The sequence below is a fragment of the Homarus americanus genome, unplaced genomic scaffold (assembly GCF_018991925.1).
Source record: "Homarus americanus isolate GMGI-L3 unplaced genomic scaffold, GMGI_Hamer_2.0 scaffold23578, whole genome shotgun sequence".
NCBI lineage: Eukaryota > Metazoa > Arthropoda > Malacostraca > Decapoda > Nephropidae > Homarus > Homarus americanus.
This window is the reverse complement of record NW_024733231.1, coordinates 7,752,771-7,772,500: the sequence shown is the minus strand read 5'-3', so window position 1 is coordinate 7,772,500 and position 19,730 is coordinate 7,752,771. Positions and strand designations below refer to the sequence as shown.

The window sequence follows — 19,730 nt, the reverse complement described above, 5'->3', positions numbered from 1 at the left end:
CCATAGTCCATTATATCAAGACCCATAGATACAAAACCCCATATAAGGAACAATATAAGAGACCATAGTCCATTATATCAAGGCCAATTAGATACAAAAAACCCCATATAGGAACAATATAAGAGACCATAGTCCATTATATCACCATTAGATACAAACCCATATAAGGAACAATATAAAGACCATAGTCCATTATATCAAGACCCATTAGATAAAACCATATAAGAACAATATAAGAGACCATAGTCCATTATATCAGGCCCATTAGATACAAAAAAACCATATAAGGAACAATATAAGAGACATAGTCCATATATCCCTAGATAAAAACCCCATATAGGAACAATATAGAGACCATAGTCCATTATATCAAGGCCCATTAGATACAAAAACCCCATATAAGGAACAATATAAGAGACCATAGTCCATTATATCAAGACCCATTAGATAAAACCCCATATAAGGAACAATATAAGAGACCATAGTCCATTATATCAAGGCCCATTAGATACAAAACTATAAGGAACAATATAAGAGACCATAGTCCATTATATCAAAGCCCATTAGATAAAAACCCCATATAAGAACAATATAAGAGACCATAGTCCATTATATCAAGGCCCATTAGATACAAAAAACCCCATATAAGGAACAATAAGAGACCATAGTCCATTATATCAAGACCATTAGATACAAAACCCCATATAAGGAACAACGTAAGACCATAGTCCATTATATCAGGCATTAGATACAAAAACCCCATATAAGGAACAATAAGAGCCAAGTCCATTATATCAAGACCCATTAGATACAAAACCCCATATAAGGAACAATATAAGAGACCATAGTCCATTATATCAAGGCCCATTAGATACAAAAACCCCTATATAAGGAACAATATAAAGAGACCATAGTTTATACCAAGGCCAATTAGATACAAAACCCCATATAAGGAACAATACAGGAACATAGTGCATTATATCAAGGCAATTAGATACAAAACCCATATAGAACAATGAGACCATAGTCCATTATATCAAGACCCATTAGATACAAAAACCCCCATATAAGGAACAATATAAGAGACCATAGTCCATTATATCAAGACCATTAGATAAAAAACCCCATATAAGGAACAATAAAGCCATAGTCCATTATATCAGAATTAGATAAAAAACCCCATATAAGGAACAATATAGGAGACCATAGTCCATTATATCAAGGCCATTAGATACAAAACCCCATATAAGGAACAATATAAGAGACCATAGTCCATTACATCAAGACCCATTAGATACAAAACCCATATAAGAACAATATAGAGACCATAGTCCATTATATCAAGACCCATTAGATACAAAAACCCCATATAAGGAACAATATAGGAGATAGTCCATTATATCAAGGCCAATTAGATACAAAACCCCATATAAGGACAACATAAGAGACCATAGTCCATTATATCAAGACCCATTGGATACCAAAACCCCATATAAGGAACAATACAGGAGACCATGGTCCATTATATCAAGACCCATTAGATACAAAAACCCCCATATAAGGAACAATATAAGAGACCATAGTCCATTATATCAAGACCCATTAGATAAAACCCCCATATAAGGAACAATATAAGAGACCATAGTCCATTACATCAAGACCCATTAGATACAAAAAAACCCATATAAGGAACAATATAAGAGACCATAGTCCATTAGATACAAAAACCCCCATATAAGGAACAATACCCATTAGAGGCAGCATACTCACAAAACTCATCAGCGGAGAAATGTTTATCCCAGAAGGAGTAACCGTTTGTCATGGTGAGGCGGTAAGACAACTCCAGCCCCTGTGGGAGAGTTAGGGAACACTCTACCATGGTGAGATGGATAGATAACACTAGATAGATAACACTAGATAACACTAGATAGATAACAGTAGATAGATAACACTAGATAGATCACACTAGATAGATCACACTAGATAGATAATAACAGTAGATAGGTAGATAGATAACACTAGATAGATAACACTAGATGAATATGTGATAGATAGATAACACTAGATAGATAACACTAGATAGATAACACTAGATAGATAACACTAGATAGATCACACTAGATAGATAGATAGATAACAATTGATGATAACACTAGATAGATAAATACTAGATAGATAACACTAGATAGATAACAGTAGATAGATAACACTAGATAGATAGATAGATAACACTAGATAGATAACACTAGATAGATAACACTAGATAGATAACACTAGATAGATAAATAATGATAGATAACACTAGATAGATAACACTTAGATACACTAGATAGATCACACTAGATAGATCACACTAGATAGGTAGATAGATTAGTAGATAGGTAGATAGATAACAGTGTATGGGTAGATAGATAACACTAGATAGATAACAGTAGATAGATAGGTAAATTAGTAGATACTGGTAGGTAGATAGATAAAAGGAGAACCCGACACATTTACACTGATTCAATTCCTAGTCTCCCCACCCCCCACACTCTCCCTCACCCCCACACTCTCCCTCACCCCCACTCTCCCTCACCCCCTCACTCTCCCTCACTCCCCCACACTCCTCCCTCACCCCCCACACTCCTCACCCCCCACACCTCCCTCACTCCCCACACCTCCCTCACTCCCCCACACTCCTCCTCACCCCCACATTCTCCCTCACCCCCACACTCTCCCTCACCCCTACACCTCCCTCACTCCCCCACACCTCCTCACCCCCACATTCTCCCACCCTCACTCTCCCTCACTCCCCACACTCTCCTTCACTCTCCTCACCCCCACACTCTCCTCACCCCCCCACTCTCCCTCACCCCTACACCTCCCTCCCCCCACACTCTCCCTCACCCCAACACTCTCCCTCACCCCCCCACACCTCCCTCCCACACTCACCTCACCCCCTCCCCACCCCCACACTCACCCTCCCCTCACTCTCCCTCACACCCCCCACTCTCCCTCACCCCCACACCCTCCCTCACCCCCACACCTCCCTCACCCCCCACACCTCCCTCACCCCCACACTCTCCCTCATCCCCCACACTCTCCTCACCCCCACTTCCCTCACCCCCACACCCTCCCTCACCCCCACACCTCCCTCACCCCCCACACTCTCCTCACCCTCACACCTCCCTCACCCCGCTCACCCCCACACTCTCCCTCACCCCCACACCCTCCCTCACCCCCACACCCTCCCTCACCCCACACTCTCCCCTACCCCCACACTCTCCCTCAACCCCCACACTCTCCCTCACCCCCACACTCCCTCACCCCCACACTCTCCTCACTCTCCCTCACCCCCCACACTCTCCCTCACCCCACACCTCCCTCCCACCCCTACCTCCCCTCACCCCCATACCTCCCCTCACTCCCACCTCCCTCACCCCCACACCTCCCTCACCCCACACCCTCCCTCACCCCCACACCTCCCTCACCCCCACCTCCCTCACCCCCCCACACACCCTCCCCTCACCCCCATACTTCCCCTCACTCCCCACTCTCCTCAGCCCCCACACCTCCCTCACCCCCACTCTCCCCTCACCCCACACTCTCCCTCACCCCCCACACCTCCCTCACCCCCCACACTCCCTCCCCTCACCCCCACACTTCCTCACCCCACACTCTCCCTCACCCCCCACACCTCCCTCACCCCCCCCACACCTCCCCACCCCACACACCTCCCTCACCCCCACACCCTCCCTCACCCCCACACCTCCCCTCACCCCCACACCTCCCTCACCCCCACACCTCCCTCACCTCCCACACCCTCCCTCACCCCCACACTCTCCCTCACCCCCACACCTCCCTCACCCTTGGTCCTCACAGCTGCTTGCTGGCAAACCACCACCTCCCTCACCCCTCACTCTCCTCACCCCACCCACTCTCCCTCACCCCCCCACCTCCCTCACCTTGGTACTCTCACAGTTGCTGACGGCTATAAACCACGACCTCTCCTCCCTCACCCCCTCACCCCTCACTCTCCTCACCTTGCACTCTCACAGTTGCTGACGGCAAACACCACCTCCTCACCCCTCACCTTGGTACTCACAGTTGCTGACGGCTATAAACCACCACCTCTCCCTCACCCCCTCACCCCCTCACTTCCCTCACCTTGGTACTCTCACAGTTGCTGACGGCTATAAACCACCACCTCCCACCCCCCTCACATCCCTCACTCTCCCTCACCTTGGTACTCACAGTTGCTGACGGCTATAAACACCTCCCTCACACCTCCCACCTTGGTACTCTCACAGTTGCTGACGGCTATAAACCACCACCTCTCCTCACCCCCTCACCCCCTCACCTCCCTCACCTTGGTACTCACAGTTGCTGACGGCTATAAACCACCACCTCTCCCCCCTCACCCCCCACTCTCCCTCACCTTGGTACTCACAGTTGCTGACGGCTATAAACCACCACCTCTCCCTCCCCCTCACCTCACCCTCACCTGGTACCTCACAGTTGCTGACGGCTATAAACCACCACCTTCCTCCCTCACCTCCCTCACCTTGGTACTCTCACAGTTGCTGACTACAAAACCACCACCTCTCCTCACTCACCCTCTCACCTGGTACTTCACAGTTGCTGACGGCTATAACCACCACCTTCCCTCACCCCCCTCACTCTCCCTCACCTTGGTACTCCCACAGTTGCTGACGGCTAAAACCACCACCTCTCCCCACACCTCCTCACCTTGGTACTCTCACAGTTGCTGACGGCTATAAACCACCACCTCTCCCTCACCCCTCACTCTCCCTCACCTTGGTACTCTCACAGTTGCTGACGGCTATAAACCACCACCTCTTCCTCACTTCCCTCACCTGGTACTCCAGTGTGCTGACGCATAAACCACCACCTTCCCTCACCTCACACTCTCACCTTGGTACTCTCACAGTTGCTGACGGCTATAAACCACCACCTCTCCCTCACTCACCCCTCACCTTGGTACTCTCACAGTTGCTGATGGCTATAAACCACCACCTCTCCCTCACCTGGTACTCTCACAGTTGCTGACGGCTATAAACCACCACCTCTCCTCACCCCCCACTCACCCTCCACACCCTCACCCTACCTTGCCAGTTGCTGACGGCTATAAACCACCACCTCGCCCTACCTTGGTACTTTCAGTTGCTGACGGCTATAAACCACCACTCTTCTCACTTCTCACCTTGGTACTCTCACAGTTGCTGACGGCTATAAACCACTCACGCCCTCACCTTGGTACTCTCACAGTTGCTGACGGCTATAAACCACCACCTCTCCCTGGAGCTGAGGAAGGTCCGGGTGCCCTGACAGTGGAAGGACTTCTTATCGGACACCGTGATCACCTCACACAGGGCGTGCATGGAGTACAGTGTCAGGTTGATGAACTGATTCTTCTGTCTCATTACTGCTTCCTTCTCCTCACATGTCTGGTGAGAGAGAGAGAGAGAGAGAGAGGTTAGTGGGGGAGGAGAGAGAGAGGGAGGGAGGGAGAGAGAGGTTAGTGGGGGAGGAGAGAGAGGGAGAGAGAGGAGTGGGGAGGAGAGAGAGGGAGAGAGAGAGGTTAGTGGGGGGAGGAGAGAGGAGAGAGAGAGAGGTTAGTGGAGGGAGGGAGAGAGAGAGGGGGAGGGAGGGAGAGAGAGGTTAGTGGGAGGAGAGAGAGGGAGAGAGAGGTTAGTGGGGGAGGGAGAGAGAGAGAGAGAGAGAGAGGTTAGTGGAGGGAGGAGAGAGAGAGAGGGGGAGGGAGGGAGAGAGAGGTTAGTGGGGGGAGGAGAGAGAGGAGAGAGAGAGGTTAGTGGGGGAGGAGAGAGGGAGAGAGAGAGGTTAGTGGGGGGAGGAGAGAGGGAGAGGGAGGGAGGAGAGAGAGGAGAGAGAGAGGTTGTGGGGGAGAGAGAGGGGAGAGGAGGAGGAGAGAGAGGGAGAGAGAGAGGTTAGTGGAGGGAGGAGAGAGAGAGGAGGGAGAGGGAGGGAGGAGAGAGAGAGAGAGGTTAGTGGAGGGAGGAGAGAGAGGAGAGAGAGAGAGAGAGAGAGAGAGAGAGAGAGAGAGAGAGAGAGAGAGAGGTTAGTGGGGGAGGAGAGAGAGAGGAGAGAGAGAGGGAGGAGAGAAAGGGAGAGGGAGAGGTTAGTGGGCGGAGGAGAGAGGGAGGGAGGAGGAGAGAGAAGGAGAGGAGGGAGGAGAGAGAGAGAGAGGTTAATGGGGAGGAGAGAGAGAGAGGGAGGGAGGGAGAGAGGGGGAGGAGAGGGAGGAGAGAGAGGGGGAGGGGAGGGGAGGAGAGAGAGGGGGAGGGAGGGAGGAGAGAGAGGGAGAGGGGAGGGAGTGGGAGGAGAGAGAGGGGAGGTTAGTGGAGGGAGGAGAGAGAGGGAGAGGGAGGAGAGAGAGGGAGAGGGAGGAGGAGAGAGAGGGAGGGAGGGAGGAGAGAGAGAGGGAGTGGAGGAGGAGAGAGAGAGAGAGGGAGAGAGAGAGAGAGAGGAGAGAGGGGGGAGAGAGGAGAGAGAGAAAGGAAGGGAGGGGGAGTTAGTGGTTCTGTGTGTGTGTGTCAGGTGTAATAACTAACCACACTACAGTACAAACAAAAGGACCGTAATAACATCATATATCAACAAAAATATTAAATAAAGATTAAAGTTTACATATAAATTCATCATTATCATGGAATCAAGTGCAGGATCTCTTTGGTATAATGTTGTTGTTGTTGTTGTTGTTGTTTGATTGTTGTTGTTGTTGTTATGATTGTTGTTGTTGTTGTTATGATTGTTGTTGTTGTTGTTATGATTGTTGTTGTTGTTGTTATGATTGTTGTTGTTGTTGTTGTTGTATTGTTGTTTTGTTGTGGGTTATTTTGTCTCTCGCCTCCCCTTCCCCATTTCCTACCCTCCCTCCCCACACCCTCCCCCACCTACCCACACACACCCCCACCAACCCACACACACGCCCCACCTACCCACACACACCCCCCCCACCAACCCCACACACACCCCCACCTACCCACACACTCCCCCACCTACCCACACACACCCCCACCCAACCCACACACACCCCCACCCACCCACACACACACCCCCACCCAACCCACACACACCCCACCTACCCACACACACCCCCACCTACCCACACACCCCCACCTACCCACACACCCCCACCTACCCACACACACCCCACCAACCCACCACACCACACCCCCACCTACCCACACACCCCCACCTACCCACACACACCCCCACCCACCCACACACACACACCCCACCTACCCACACACACCCCCACCTACCCACACACACCCCCACCTACCCACACACACCCCCCACCTACCCACACACACCCCCACCTACCCACACACACACCCCCACCCACCCACACACACCCCCACCTACACACACACCCCACCTACCACACACACCCCCACCCCCACACACACCCCCACCTACCCACACACACACCCCCACCTACCCACACACACCCCCCACCTACCCACACATCCCCCACCCACACACATAAGAACATAAGAACATAAGAATGGAGGAAACTGCAGCGGGCCTATTGGCCCATACTGGGCAGTCCCGTTTACACCCAACCCCTATTGCTCATATGAGCATCCAACCTATGTTTGAAGCAATTCAGCGTATTCGAGTTAATGATGATATTTGGTAACTTGTACCATTCATCCACTACTCTGTTTCCAAACCAGTGTTTACCTATTTCACGCCTAAATCTAAATTTGTCTAATTTAAAACCATTGTTACGAGTTCGCTCCTGGTTGGATAGTTTGAGTACCTTGTAATGTCCCTTTGTTTAGCCCTGCCTTCCACCTTATACACCTCTATCAGGCCGCCCCTCGCTCTACGTCTCTCAAGGGAGTGCAAATTAAGATGCTTTAACCTGTCTCTATACTCAAGGTTCCTAATGCCTGGGATTAGTCTTGTCATTCTCCTCTGAATTCTTCCCAAGGATTCTATATCCATTCTGTAATACGGTGACCAGAACTGAACTGCGTAATCCAGGTGTGGTCTCACAAGAGCAAGATACAGTTTTAGGATGACCTCGCTAGTCTTGTAACTAACACTCCTTTGTATGAACCCAAGTACTTTATTAGCCTTGTTACGAGCAAAGACACATTGTTTACTTGGCTTAAGGTTCCTACTTATCATTACTCCTAAATCTCTCTCACAGTCGGATTTCTCTATGGCATCGTTGTTCATCTGGTATCTGGTTTCCTGTTTACATCTCCTATACTGAGTACTTTACATTTGTCGACGATGAATTTCATCTGCCATTTTCAGACCATTCGAAAAATTTGTTTAGATCTTCCTGTAGTTTTGCCGAGTCCTCGTCAGATTTGATAACACGTCCTATTTTAGTGTCATCAGCAAATTTACTTATGTTGCTGTCAATGCCGATATCTATGTCGTTTATGTATATAATAAATAATAATGGTCCAAGTACTGAGCCTTGGGGAACTCCACTTGTGACGTTGTCCAATGGGACTTAGTGCCGTTACCACTCGCTGTTTTCCTGTCCTGTAACCACGCCCTAATCCATTTAAGGATGTCACCTTTGATGCCATGAGCTTCTACCTTTCTAATTAGTCTTTCGTGGGGACTCTGTCGAAGGCTTTGCTAAAGTCGAGATATACCACACCATAATTGTGCCCCTCGTCCACCGATTCGAAAACTGATGAAAAGAATGTTAATAGATTAGTTTGGCAAGAACGTCCGCTTGTGAAGCCATGCTGGGAATCATTGATCAATCGGTAGGTGGTGCACACACCCCCACCTACCCACACACTCCCCCCACCTACTCCAACCCACCTTGAAGGACTTATACACAGCTGGCCACTGTTTTGGACTGTCGTAGTATAGCAGCAGCTTCTCCACAGCATACTCAGCATTGTACTCCACATTAAAGTTGAAGGTCCCGTCGTCAGAGAGGAAGCAGAACCTCGTCAGGAACGCCCACTTCTGCGTCACCAGAGAGAAGATGGGGTGTTAGCTTGAGATAATGGGGTGTTAGCTTGAGATAATGGGGTGTTAGCTTGAGATAATGGGGTGTTAGCTTGAGATAATGGGGTGTTAGCTTGAGATAATGGGGTGTTAGCTTGAGATAATGGGGTGTTAGCTTGAGATAATGGGGTGTTAGCTTGAGATAATGGGGTGTTACTTGAGATAATGGGTGTTAGCTTGAGATAATGGGGTGTTTGTTTGAGATAATGGGGTGTTAGCTTGAGATAATGGGGTGTTAGCTTGAGATAATGGGGTGTTTGTTTGAGATAATGGGGTGTTAGCTTGAGATAATGGGGCGTTAGCTTGAGATAATGGGGTGTTAGCTTGAGATAATGGGTGTTAGCTTGAGATAATGGGGCGTTAGCTTGAGATAATGGGGTGTTAGCTTGAGATAATGGGGTGTTAGCTTGAGATAATGGGGTGTTTGTTTGAGATAATGGGGTGTTAGCTTGAGATAATGGGGTGTTAGCTTGAGATAATGGGGTGTTAGCTTATATTAACTCTTCGTTTAATATCCTTTGTGCATTATTTTCACCGTATTATTTTGGCCAATCAGCACCAACTTCAGCCCCTCCAGCATCAACCAATCATACTTAAGAGACAATCAATGACGTAAGCATGTTCCAGCAACAACCAATCACACTTAAGAGACAATCAATGACGTATGAATGTACCAGCCACTACCAATCACACTTGAGACAATCAATGACGTAAGCATGTTCCAGCAACAACCAATCACACTTAAGAGACAATCAATGACGTAAGCATGTTCCAGCAACAACCAATCACACTTAAGAGACAATCGATGACGTAAACACTAGCCTTCCCTACCCTGGTGCGGTCGACTCTGGAATCGATATTATTTATTTAAGCATGAGTCTTACTGTTCTAGTAACTATGGTCTCTTTTGGCCTAGTTTTCATGGCCTTGACAGATACAAAAGTTCAGGTGGGTTGAGGTTGGGTTGTGTGGGGTGAGGTTGGGTTGGGTTGGGTTTGGAGTGGGGTGGGTCAGGTGAGGTTAGGTTGAGGTTGGGTTAGGTTAGGTGTTGAAGGGTGATAATGATGGATCTTTTTTCAACACACCTCAAGTTCTGTTCGTATTTAAGTTCAGGTGTTTAGAGTTTTGCCATGACATGCCCACACACACACACACAAACCCCTCCCACACACACACACACAAACCCCTCCACACACACACACACAAACCCCTCCACACACACACACACACACAAACCCCCTCCACACACACACACACACAAACCCCTCACACACACACACACACACATACACACAAACCCTCCCACACACACACACACACACACACACACAAACCCTCCCACACACACACACACACACACAAACAAACCCTCCCACACACACACAAACAAACCCCTCCCCCCACACACACAAATCCCTCCCACACACACACACACAGGCTCCCAACAACATTCCGCACCAACTTAAAACACCTGATATAATATTACAAAATAATCTAAACAAACTTAGGTCGCTTGAGCCAAACAACTCAAAACAAACACTCATCAATTTCACTGTAGGTATATAAGTATTTTTGAACGCTTTTTAAATATATATATATACATCAATTTCAGTCCGTTCGTTACTGCCTATATGGTTGACATTTTCAGTGGCGTGAGTGTCGGGTCCCGCGTCTCACAAGAGCGAGTCAATGTGTCGTGTCTTAAGATCGTGTTGTATAATCGAGATGTACTTAGATCTTTAGGGATAACAGTGCATGTGGGGCTCTATCCTATACCCAACCCTTACATACTGCACTAACTTGTCTACTCTACCAACCCCCCCCCTCTCCCAGCGGACGCCCACCTGTGATATATGTGCCAGACAATATTTTTCTCTCCGTGAACTTGCGTCGTGAGGCGTTGCTGAGACTGTGTTCCTGTCACGAGTTGGAATTCTCAAGGTATCTACATATATAAAGGGATAATACAGCCTTTACCTTCCATATATTATAAGTGTTTAATATTTCCTTATAATATACTTGAATATATCGTTTTATATACTGCACCATAATCTATCGTAGTTGTGGTGTAAACAAGTGGTGGACACAAGTCAATAACCCGCCAACGTGACCATCGTGACGCAACCATCAACTCTATTTTTGTTCCGGTGTGGTCATGGTCTCGCTAACTCACTTAAGACGTGCGTGTGTGTGTGTGTGCGTGTGCGTGTGTGTGCCTTTACTAATCTGTCGTGCGTCTAATCTCTAGATCTTCAGGTACTAGGAATAATTCACACGTAATAGCCTCTCTTTAGTGTGCGTGTTGTCAGCTTTGGGAAGGTCAATGCAAAACGTGAAAGAAATTAGTTATATCTATTCTTATTCATCTTAACTATCATAACTATAATTAATTAGTTAAGTGCTGAGGGTAGTTGTTGTTATAGTGAATGATTTAAGATTGTATGTAAAAAATTAAACTTAACCTAACCTAAACCCGACCTAACCTAACCTAAACCCAACCCAACCTTAACCTAAATAACCTAACCTTAAAAATAACAGCATCATGATAATCTTGACCCCTGGAATGACCTCGAATGACCTTGTAGGGGTCAGACACTCACCTCTGATGTCTTAAGGAAGCCTTCCACGTATTTGGCATGGGCTGAGGTGACCAAGAAGGCAGCACACACCCACACCCACGTCCACCCCACAGGCAGACACCTCAGTGACCTCCCGTGTAATGCTAGGTCACCGCCCTTGCCCCTCCTCTGGTGTTTCTTGACCTTTTGGTGCCCTAGATCGGTGACCTGACACGGTGAATAACACTCCTCTTCCTCCATTTTGTTGCCTCCTGTCTCCTGATACTGTGACATTAGATCATCGTAACACACCCTGGAGGTCATCATCTCACTGACCTCCTATGACCTAAGTTGGGGTAAGAGGGAAGGTGTTACATCCTGTTTCCAATGACCTTCTTCGATCTTCGTATCTGTAGATGTGAGGCGAGACGACAGACAGTGGTTGATGCCGGTTCACATCAAGTCTTGTTTACTAAATTGAGGTCACGGAGTGGTGGTGTGGCCCAGGAATGGTGACGGTGTGGATTAGGAATGGTGATGAAGTGGCCCAGGAGTGGTGATGGTGTGGCCCAGGAGTGGTGATGGTGTGGCCCAGGAGTGGTGATGGTGTGGCCCAGGAGTGGTGATGGTGTGGCCCAGTACTGCTATAAACGTGAGAGGCTGCAAGAGGACCCCAGTTGTCTCCTCTAACGCTCGCCTCCTGCCCTTGAACCACCTCCAGCTGACGAGCCCCGTGTATTGTTTTACTAAAGAAATACAAATGGTTATCTCGCCACAAACCAACTGAATCACTTTAGGTACCGAAGCTTTATTTCCCAGCCTTTATTAGTCAAGGGAAGTTCACTTAGTCTCTCACTACACTGAATAGTTTATTATCTCGCCCCAGTCCATGTTGTAATACCGAGAGAAAGAGAGAGAAAGAAAAAAAAACTACGCCAACTCGCCCACAAATTCCCGAAAGTCTTTGTTGTGTGGCGGAAGTGATCTTGATGATAAACGATTAGACCGGAAGTGACGTACGCAGTTCCTGCCAGCGGATGAGAGGCGGTGGAATAGGTGAATGTGTCCCAAGTTTGGGATGATTTTTCACTCACTCATTCACTCACCCAACTAGCTCTGAAAAAAGATAATTATGGATAAGAGAAATGAAACTCCAATATCAAGCTAAATTATGAAATATAACATTTAATTTCGGCTAAATACCCTGCTTGAGTACTAAGTTTCCACAGAATGCAATAAAAATAGTAAATATATATATCTATCTACCCCGCTGACCAACCAACATAAACAATACCTTGATGAAAAGGCGTGGAAAATAAATAATAATAATAATAATAATAATAATAATAATAATAATAATAATAATAATAATAATAATAATAATAATAATGCTTTTATAATCACGGGGGTTACATAATTCAACCCAATAGCCCACCAAAATTAATATATTTATTTGATAATTAATATAAAAATGCGAAATCTTTCCTCACATCGTCAGTATTTTGGGAACGTGCTTATACCAATGGTTTACAGCAGACCTTGCCGTGTACACAACTTGATTTACAACCGTCCAGCAGACAAAGAAAAAAAATAAATATGGTTATCCAGCAATTTTCTTACCCTTGATAATGAAATCCCATTTGCAAACCGATTAAAACCGACTATATTGAAAGGCTTAATATACTAAAAATAAAATAATACTTCTCATGTTAATTTACCATCACCAACATCTCTTTTAAAAATTTAATTTCGATTTATTTTCGAGAGTCGCGTGGTATAATATACTTCAAAGGAGAATTTTTATATTACGGACGCTTACACACTTATTACACATTCCTTTCATATATTCAACATACTCGATACATTCACATACTTGATACGCACTCAACAGACACTCATACACTCAACACACATGCTCAAAACACGCTCAATACATTCGCATACTTGATACAGCCTCAACAAGCACTCATACACTCAACACACACACTCAAAACACACCCAACACACTCGCACATTTAATGCGCACTCAACAGGCACACATACACTCAAAATACATACTCAAAACACGCTAAATAACTCACACACTCAACTCACATATTTCATACACACTTACCATGCACTCACAGACATTAACTAACATCTGAATACAAACCCAGTAAGCGTTCATCCACCTTACACACTCACATACTAACACAATACACACATATGTTTCCTTAATAAATTCCTACATATATATATTAACGTCAACTCCTCCAAAAATTAAAATCTCACGTTCTATTTGGTATTAGTGTACGCATTCCTTTACATATCGGAAGAATGTGAGTCATTCATCTGTTATATTAATTACTTCAATTTGTCGTAGTTCTCATATTTTTTTTATCGTGGTTTATTAAATATTTTCTAATAGTTTGGTTAAGTTATGTAAAGGTTCATGTTTAATTCATCATGTTCGTTTATAGTTTCCTGTAGTCAACAAGGACTTCAAAAGTTTCTGTGATTTTCAATTTTGGTGAATTGGAAATTTCGTCTCCAGAGTAAAATATGTCATTGCCACAACAACTACGGCGAATTAAACTTAAATAATCACTAACAAATGGCCGTTTATATACTAGTAGTTCGTTCCTGCTAGAATCAAACAAAAGTCGTTTATTTTCTTGTCCACACATTGCGATATTATGCTCCCAATGTCGAAAATCCAGGACTAATATAGAATTTTCTGTTTCTCGAGCGAGGCCACAGTTCTCCCAACTAAAGCACCTAGGCAGGGTGACCAGAATGGTGTTGTTCTTCACACACATATTTGAATAAGTAATTGATTTTCATACCCACAAGCATTTCCCAATATTGGATTGTTCGTACAAACTCTTCCAAACCATTCCTGGTAAAATAAATGAGGTTATAGTTAAGCCTCAAACTTTTGGTGTTTATTTTCTAGGTGAAACATCAAGAATCGTAAATTGATAGAATGTGCGGTTATGTCAGCTTACCGGGTTGTAGTTAATAGTTCCGCTGACTGCTAATACACACGGCCACTCAACTTGCTGCCACTCACTTTACTGTCAGTGTTTATCATCATCCTGAAGGCCTGGAATGGCTAACATACCGCCCGTCTCCGATCCTCTGTCTGCTATTACTTTTTTATAAATAATATTTACAAGGTATGAATTCCAGATATTAGCATAAAATAAATGTTTATTTTACTGTAGCTCAAAACTTCCTTTCTTTACTCAGTGTAAGTAACTTGAATGGTTGTTATAGATTTTAATGCCATCAGTATGTAATGTGGGAAAGGATTCAGACACGTTATCGTTGCTATGGTAACAATGCACAACACTCGCAGCTACCTTTAAATGCGAGTTTAAAGATTACTCGATTAATGATATAATTACGCTCTCAGAACATCAAGGATTTCTTTTTGGCTATAAGTGAAAATTAAACTTAATGATTTTACCCATAAATCATACACAAATTGATTGCTCGCTCTCTTCCTACCAGATAAAAGTTGGTCAAGTCATATTTTGCTTTACTGTATACAAAAGTTATCTTGAAGTTAGTTGTGTATTGAAAACGTAGTTTGTTAAGACTCGTAATAAATGATCGAATCAATTTATTTTAAGGAAAAGCTTTCTTACCTTTACAGCATACTTTACAAGGCTTATTATTAAACAGGTATTTGGTATGGGGAAACTTTGGTGCTCTGGATATGAAGTGTTTAGTAATTAGATCAAGAATAGTGTTGTAGCGCCTCAATAAATAAAAGTGGCCTTTCGTTTAAGAAACATGCAGTATTACTCACAACTTGACGAGAAAAACGATGTAAATACCCCCATTTTCTACGTTCAAAGATTATAATGTAGGTTCTGTACACCGCCCACCTCCTGCATCCATTTCAAGTTACAGGTATTTGTTGGTCGATGTCTTCAAGCTTGGAAGTTGACAGTTGAATACAATAGTGACCAAGTGTTCTGGCGCCTTTATATTCATATTTTGTTCAAGGTATGAGACTGTGTACAGTGATTCTACCGTGTACTTGTTAAACAATTAGGTAATCCATTCGCGCCTGCCATGGTGGAACAGTGGTATAGTTACCTGATAGTAATAGGTTTCTTAAAAGCTTTTCGGAGGTTATTTTTAGTTAAATAGACAATGTTTCGACATATTGTTTGCCAAAGTCGGTACATGGTACTTTATAATACTTATACTGTGTGTGTGTACATTATTTCAATTGGGGTACCAGCACTGTTTGTATACCTACGCAGGGTTGGATCGATTGCTCAAAAAATTCTGGCGGATACAAAGGTATCATTATGCATCGGTCAAATAAGTGACCTCTCAGTAACATGATTTCATTGTCAGTGTTGACCTGCATGGTCCACCAGCTTCTGACCGTAGCTGTCACTTTCAACTCTCGCTATATCGGTTATGGGTAAAATGCACATAAAGTGTCATAGATTAAAATCGTCTTGTTTTAGTTGGGTCAGGTTCTAAGCATTGTCTTTTCCCTTTTTTATTAATATCATGATATTAGTGTGCAGAGAAAATTTCAACCAATTCGGATAATTCCTTCTGGTGGTCACCCTCTTTTACACCTTTCCCAAACTTTCTTTTAAAAGTCGAAATAAAAATATTTTGTCTTCTCAGACAGTAAATCTCGTTTCAACCGAGAAATATAAAAATCAAATTAAAAATTTCAAAAAATTCATCAACTTGGCGATTTTTATTGAAAAAAAGTCAATTCGTAGTGAAAAATAGTGTACAGTGTTGGTAATGATAATTTGATGAATGCATAATGACCCTTCCTACCCTGTTACTCTTAACCCTGGTGAACAGGGCTTCCAAGCACTGAGAAAATGTGGAATAAAACACGTAAGAGAAACCTACCCACTGAGTAATTATTCAGCACATACTGGCATACGATTTATGCTCGTAAGCCGAAGTTTGCGGTATAGTTTAAATAGTGAAATACATTAACAGTTTCCTAATAAAACTTAATAAAGGTGAATGGTCTGGTACTTAAGTTTGGACCCGGCTGATGATGGACAGTACGACTGCTGATGAGAACGTCACTACTGTCTGGGGCCGCAGTGTCCTCCCCCACAACCACAACACGGCACCAATCCTTCACACAACACCTTCAGACACGAAAACATCCCCCGAGTTGTAAGCACTAGTCGTTCAATCCTCGGCCACGACTCTTCAGAAGCACTGGCGGGCTCAGGACGGAGGACTCTGGCACCACACCAACCAGCGGCCCAAACTACCGCCACGGTGCCACCCGCTCTGCACTCTCTTGTTTCTTCCCTGTGGTGTAAACTTTAGATTAGTCCAGAGACTATACTCGAAGCCCTATGAAGCCTCCAAACCATACTGAAACATTACAAAATAAAACAAAATACAAGATTTCATTGATCATAAATTATATAAAGAAACCGTAAGGATGCATTTTTTTTTACATGGCTAGTATCCGTTAGTTGACAATACTGTACACCCCTGGCAATATTAACCTAAAGTAACGGTATCCTAACAAGAACTAACTTACTGTAGTATTAAGGTAACACTATTGGCAAGTACTGGACATGTACTGGCTACTGAATGCATCTCAACCTGCTCCAGTGTTGTTTAAGTCTGGTCTTGAAACAGCTCACACTTGGTGCCGTCATAACACTCGGGAAGGCTGTTCCAAGAGTTCACAATTCTCACTCGATTTAGTTAATTTCCTTAAATAACTTGACATCATCACCCTTCTTTATTATAAGACTCGCGTATAATTTCCCGGCACTTGGGGATCTTTTGTTCGTCCCAGCATCATGGAATAATATCTTAAAGGTTCTGAGAATTCATTGCACCAATTGTCAAAGGAATATACCGTTAAGGTCAAGGTAAATTTTCTTACCATTTTCACTTGACAATTTCTAAAGCAAGGACTGCAATTCCCGTAGACTGTGGAAAACTGGAAATGGAGAAAACGATACTCGAGTATACATTGATGAAGGGGAACTATCCTAATGTAGTGCACCTCCCATATTACACTTTTAAACACATACTGTCAATACAAGTGGAGATAAAAAGCTTTTAGGGTTTACCCTTGATTAATACAATTACTACTGCCACGAATCAACCTTGTAAAGAAATACCAGCGCAGTTTTATGAGGGGATTCATCTCTAGGTTGAAGAAGCCACAAGTTCAGAAAACTGTGAAAGAGAACTTTCTCGGAGTGAGAATTGTAAACTCTTGGAACAATCTAAGGACGGACCCAGAGGCGGCCCTGGGGGTCCGGACCGCCCCTTTTCACCAGAAAATTCCAAGTTTTTCTTTACTGCAGTATTGTACGAAGGCATTTTTGTATAGTAGTGTGTGCATGGCTTCAAAATACCCACATTGGTCAGATTTCAAAATATCTTCGGGAGGGGGGGTGGCTTACAGCGGGCGGCCCCCCCACAACTGGGTGGACTCTCTGCGCTCGCAGTGTTTCCCCCACCCACAATTTCTTTAACTCCCCTTTTGATATTCCTGGATCAGCCCCTGCAATCTGCCCTCGTGTTGTGACGGCACTGAGTATAAGCTGTTTCAAGACCAGACTTGACCAACACACAAGCAGGTTCAGATACATTCAGGAGCCAGTGCATGCCCAGTGCTTGCCAACAGTGGATAACAGAGACGTGACCAACCGCCCAAGCGACTAACGAGCCGATCAATGGCGAAGAGGATACAAGTAAAAGGAAGGCCGACACAATTCCTTACTTACTTTTCATTTTACGTTTGGTCACTGATTGGTCTGTTAGTCACTTGGACAGTCGGTCACATCTGTTACACACTTTTGGCAAGTACTGGCTCCTGAATGTATCTGTACCTGCTCCAGTATCAGTCAAGTCTGGTCTTGTATTAACTTACACCCGGTGCCTTTACAACGCTCTCTGGCAGGTTGATACAATAGATCAGGGGTCACCAAACTACGGCCCGCGGGCCGGATCCCAAGTCCTTCCCCGGCTCGTGGTAGCTCAAAACTACGCTCTGACGTTACCAGAGCTTTCGTTCTGGCTTGCAAGTATTGAACAGAATGATTATGCGACCCGCGCTCGTCATTCTTTCAGTTATCCGGCCCACTGTGAAAAAAGTTTGGTGACCCCTGCAATAGATCACAACTCTTACCCCAAAAGTCTGAGAACGAATCACTACCAGAACTGTGATAGGTGGCATGTTCACCTGGCCTGGAGGAGCTGTAGTCCACATGTCCCTGTTTAGCACCTTGTTTCTCCATTTTAGACTCTACAGCACCTTTAGTAGGTTCAGGACATATGATAACTACATTCTCATTCCACTGCATGGAAGGTCACCATCAGATCCAGACTGTATTCTTGGCGGGGTTTTTGTACAAGCGATGAACCAGTGACCACATGACTCGGTTATGGCAATACTGACCATCACGTCAGCTAACTGGGGATTCCAGTTAACTAAGGACATGCATCACCCCGGCCAAGTGTGGTGGGTCTCAAGCCAGCGATATTTACCTGCTAATACCAGTTAAGTCTAAAAGCCCAACAAGTGTCCAAAATTTCTAAATCGTCCAGGAGTCCTTACCTCAGCCCCTGGTGCCTCCTCCTAGCCTCTAATTACTAGATCCTGCTGCTTAACCTACAGTAAATGAGACATGCACTATCTCCCACTTCATCTTTCAAGGTCAGCCTCCACCTACCAAAACCTGTACTCTTATTCATTAGTTACTTGGGCCTGGGTTATCACAGGACTGCAAAATTGTTACTCATGAATAAAAATCAACGTGTTTAATGTGTAGCAGTGCTCAAAAAGTATAAGTGCTTTCACCATTCTTTAAAATAAGTATGAAGTGAATAAAGTAACTTTTAAGGAAGTATAAGATCATGATGTTTACTCAAAAGAAGTGTACTGTATTTCAAACTGATATAAAATGACATTCACCTACACTTCCACTTGATCAAGCCCAAATTGACCTACTCTGAGCCATGGCATTTAGAAACAGTTCAAGTGTTGTTTCTGTTTTTCACACTGAATAATTTTAGTTTTAATCAAAGGCTTACGTTCAGAATAAACCAAAACTTATATCTGTAATGACTAATGACAACCTTGGTGCAGTATCCCCTGTACTCAACAATGCAACGAGACAACAATGAACCTAT

General features: G+C 44.7%; 1 protein-coding gene across 3 annotated transcripts in view; it reads right to left on the bottom strand.

Moving 5' to 3' along the window:
* LOC121869678 (transmembrane protein 145-like) overlaps window positions 1–14,734 on the bottom strand; it is a 29,878-nt gene extending 15,144 nt beyond the window's left edge. Inside the window, exons 1-5 of one of the 3 annotated variants that reach the window (XM_042371223.1) lie at window positions 14,564–14,734; window positions 11,619–12,692; window positions 8,827–8,976; window positions 5,256–5,450; window positions 1,771–1,849 (exon numbers count right to left, since the gene is read on the bottom strand). In XM_042371223.1, coding sequence (XP_042227157.1) covers window positions 1,771–1,849; window positions 5,256–5,450; window positions 8,827–8,976; window positions 11,619–11,903 — 709 coding nt within the window. In that variant the 5' untranslated portion in view covers window positions 11,904–12,692; window positions 14,564–14,734. The remainder of the gene's footprint in view (window positions 1–1,770; window positions 1,850–5,255; window positions 5,451–8,826; window positions 8,977–11,618; window positions 12,693–14,563) is intronic. The other 2 variants (XM_042371221.1, XM_042371222.1) reach the window with 2 other exon arrangements.
* Between the last annotated feature and the right edge of the window lie 4,996 nt (window positions 14,735–19,730).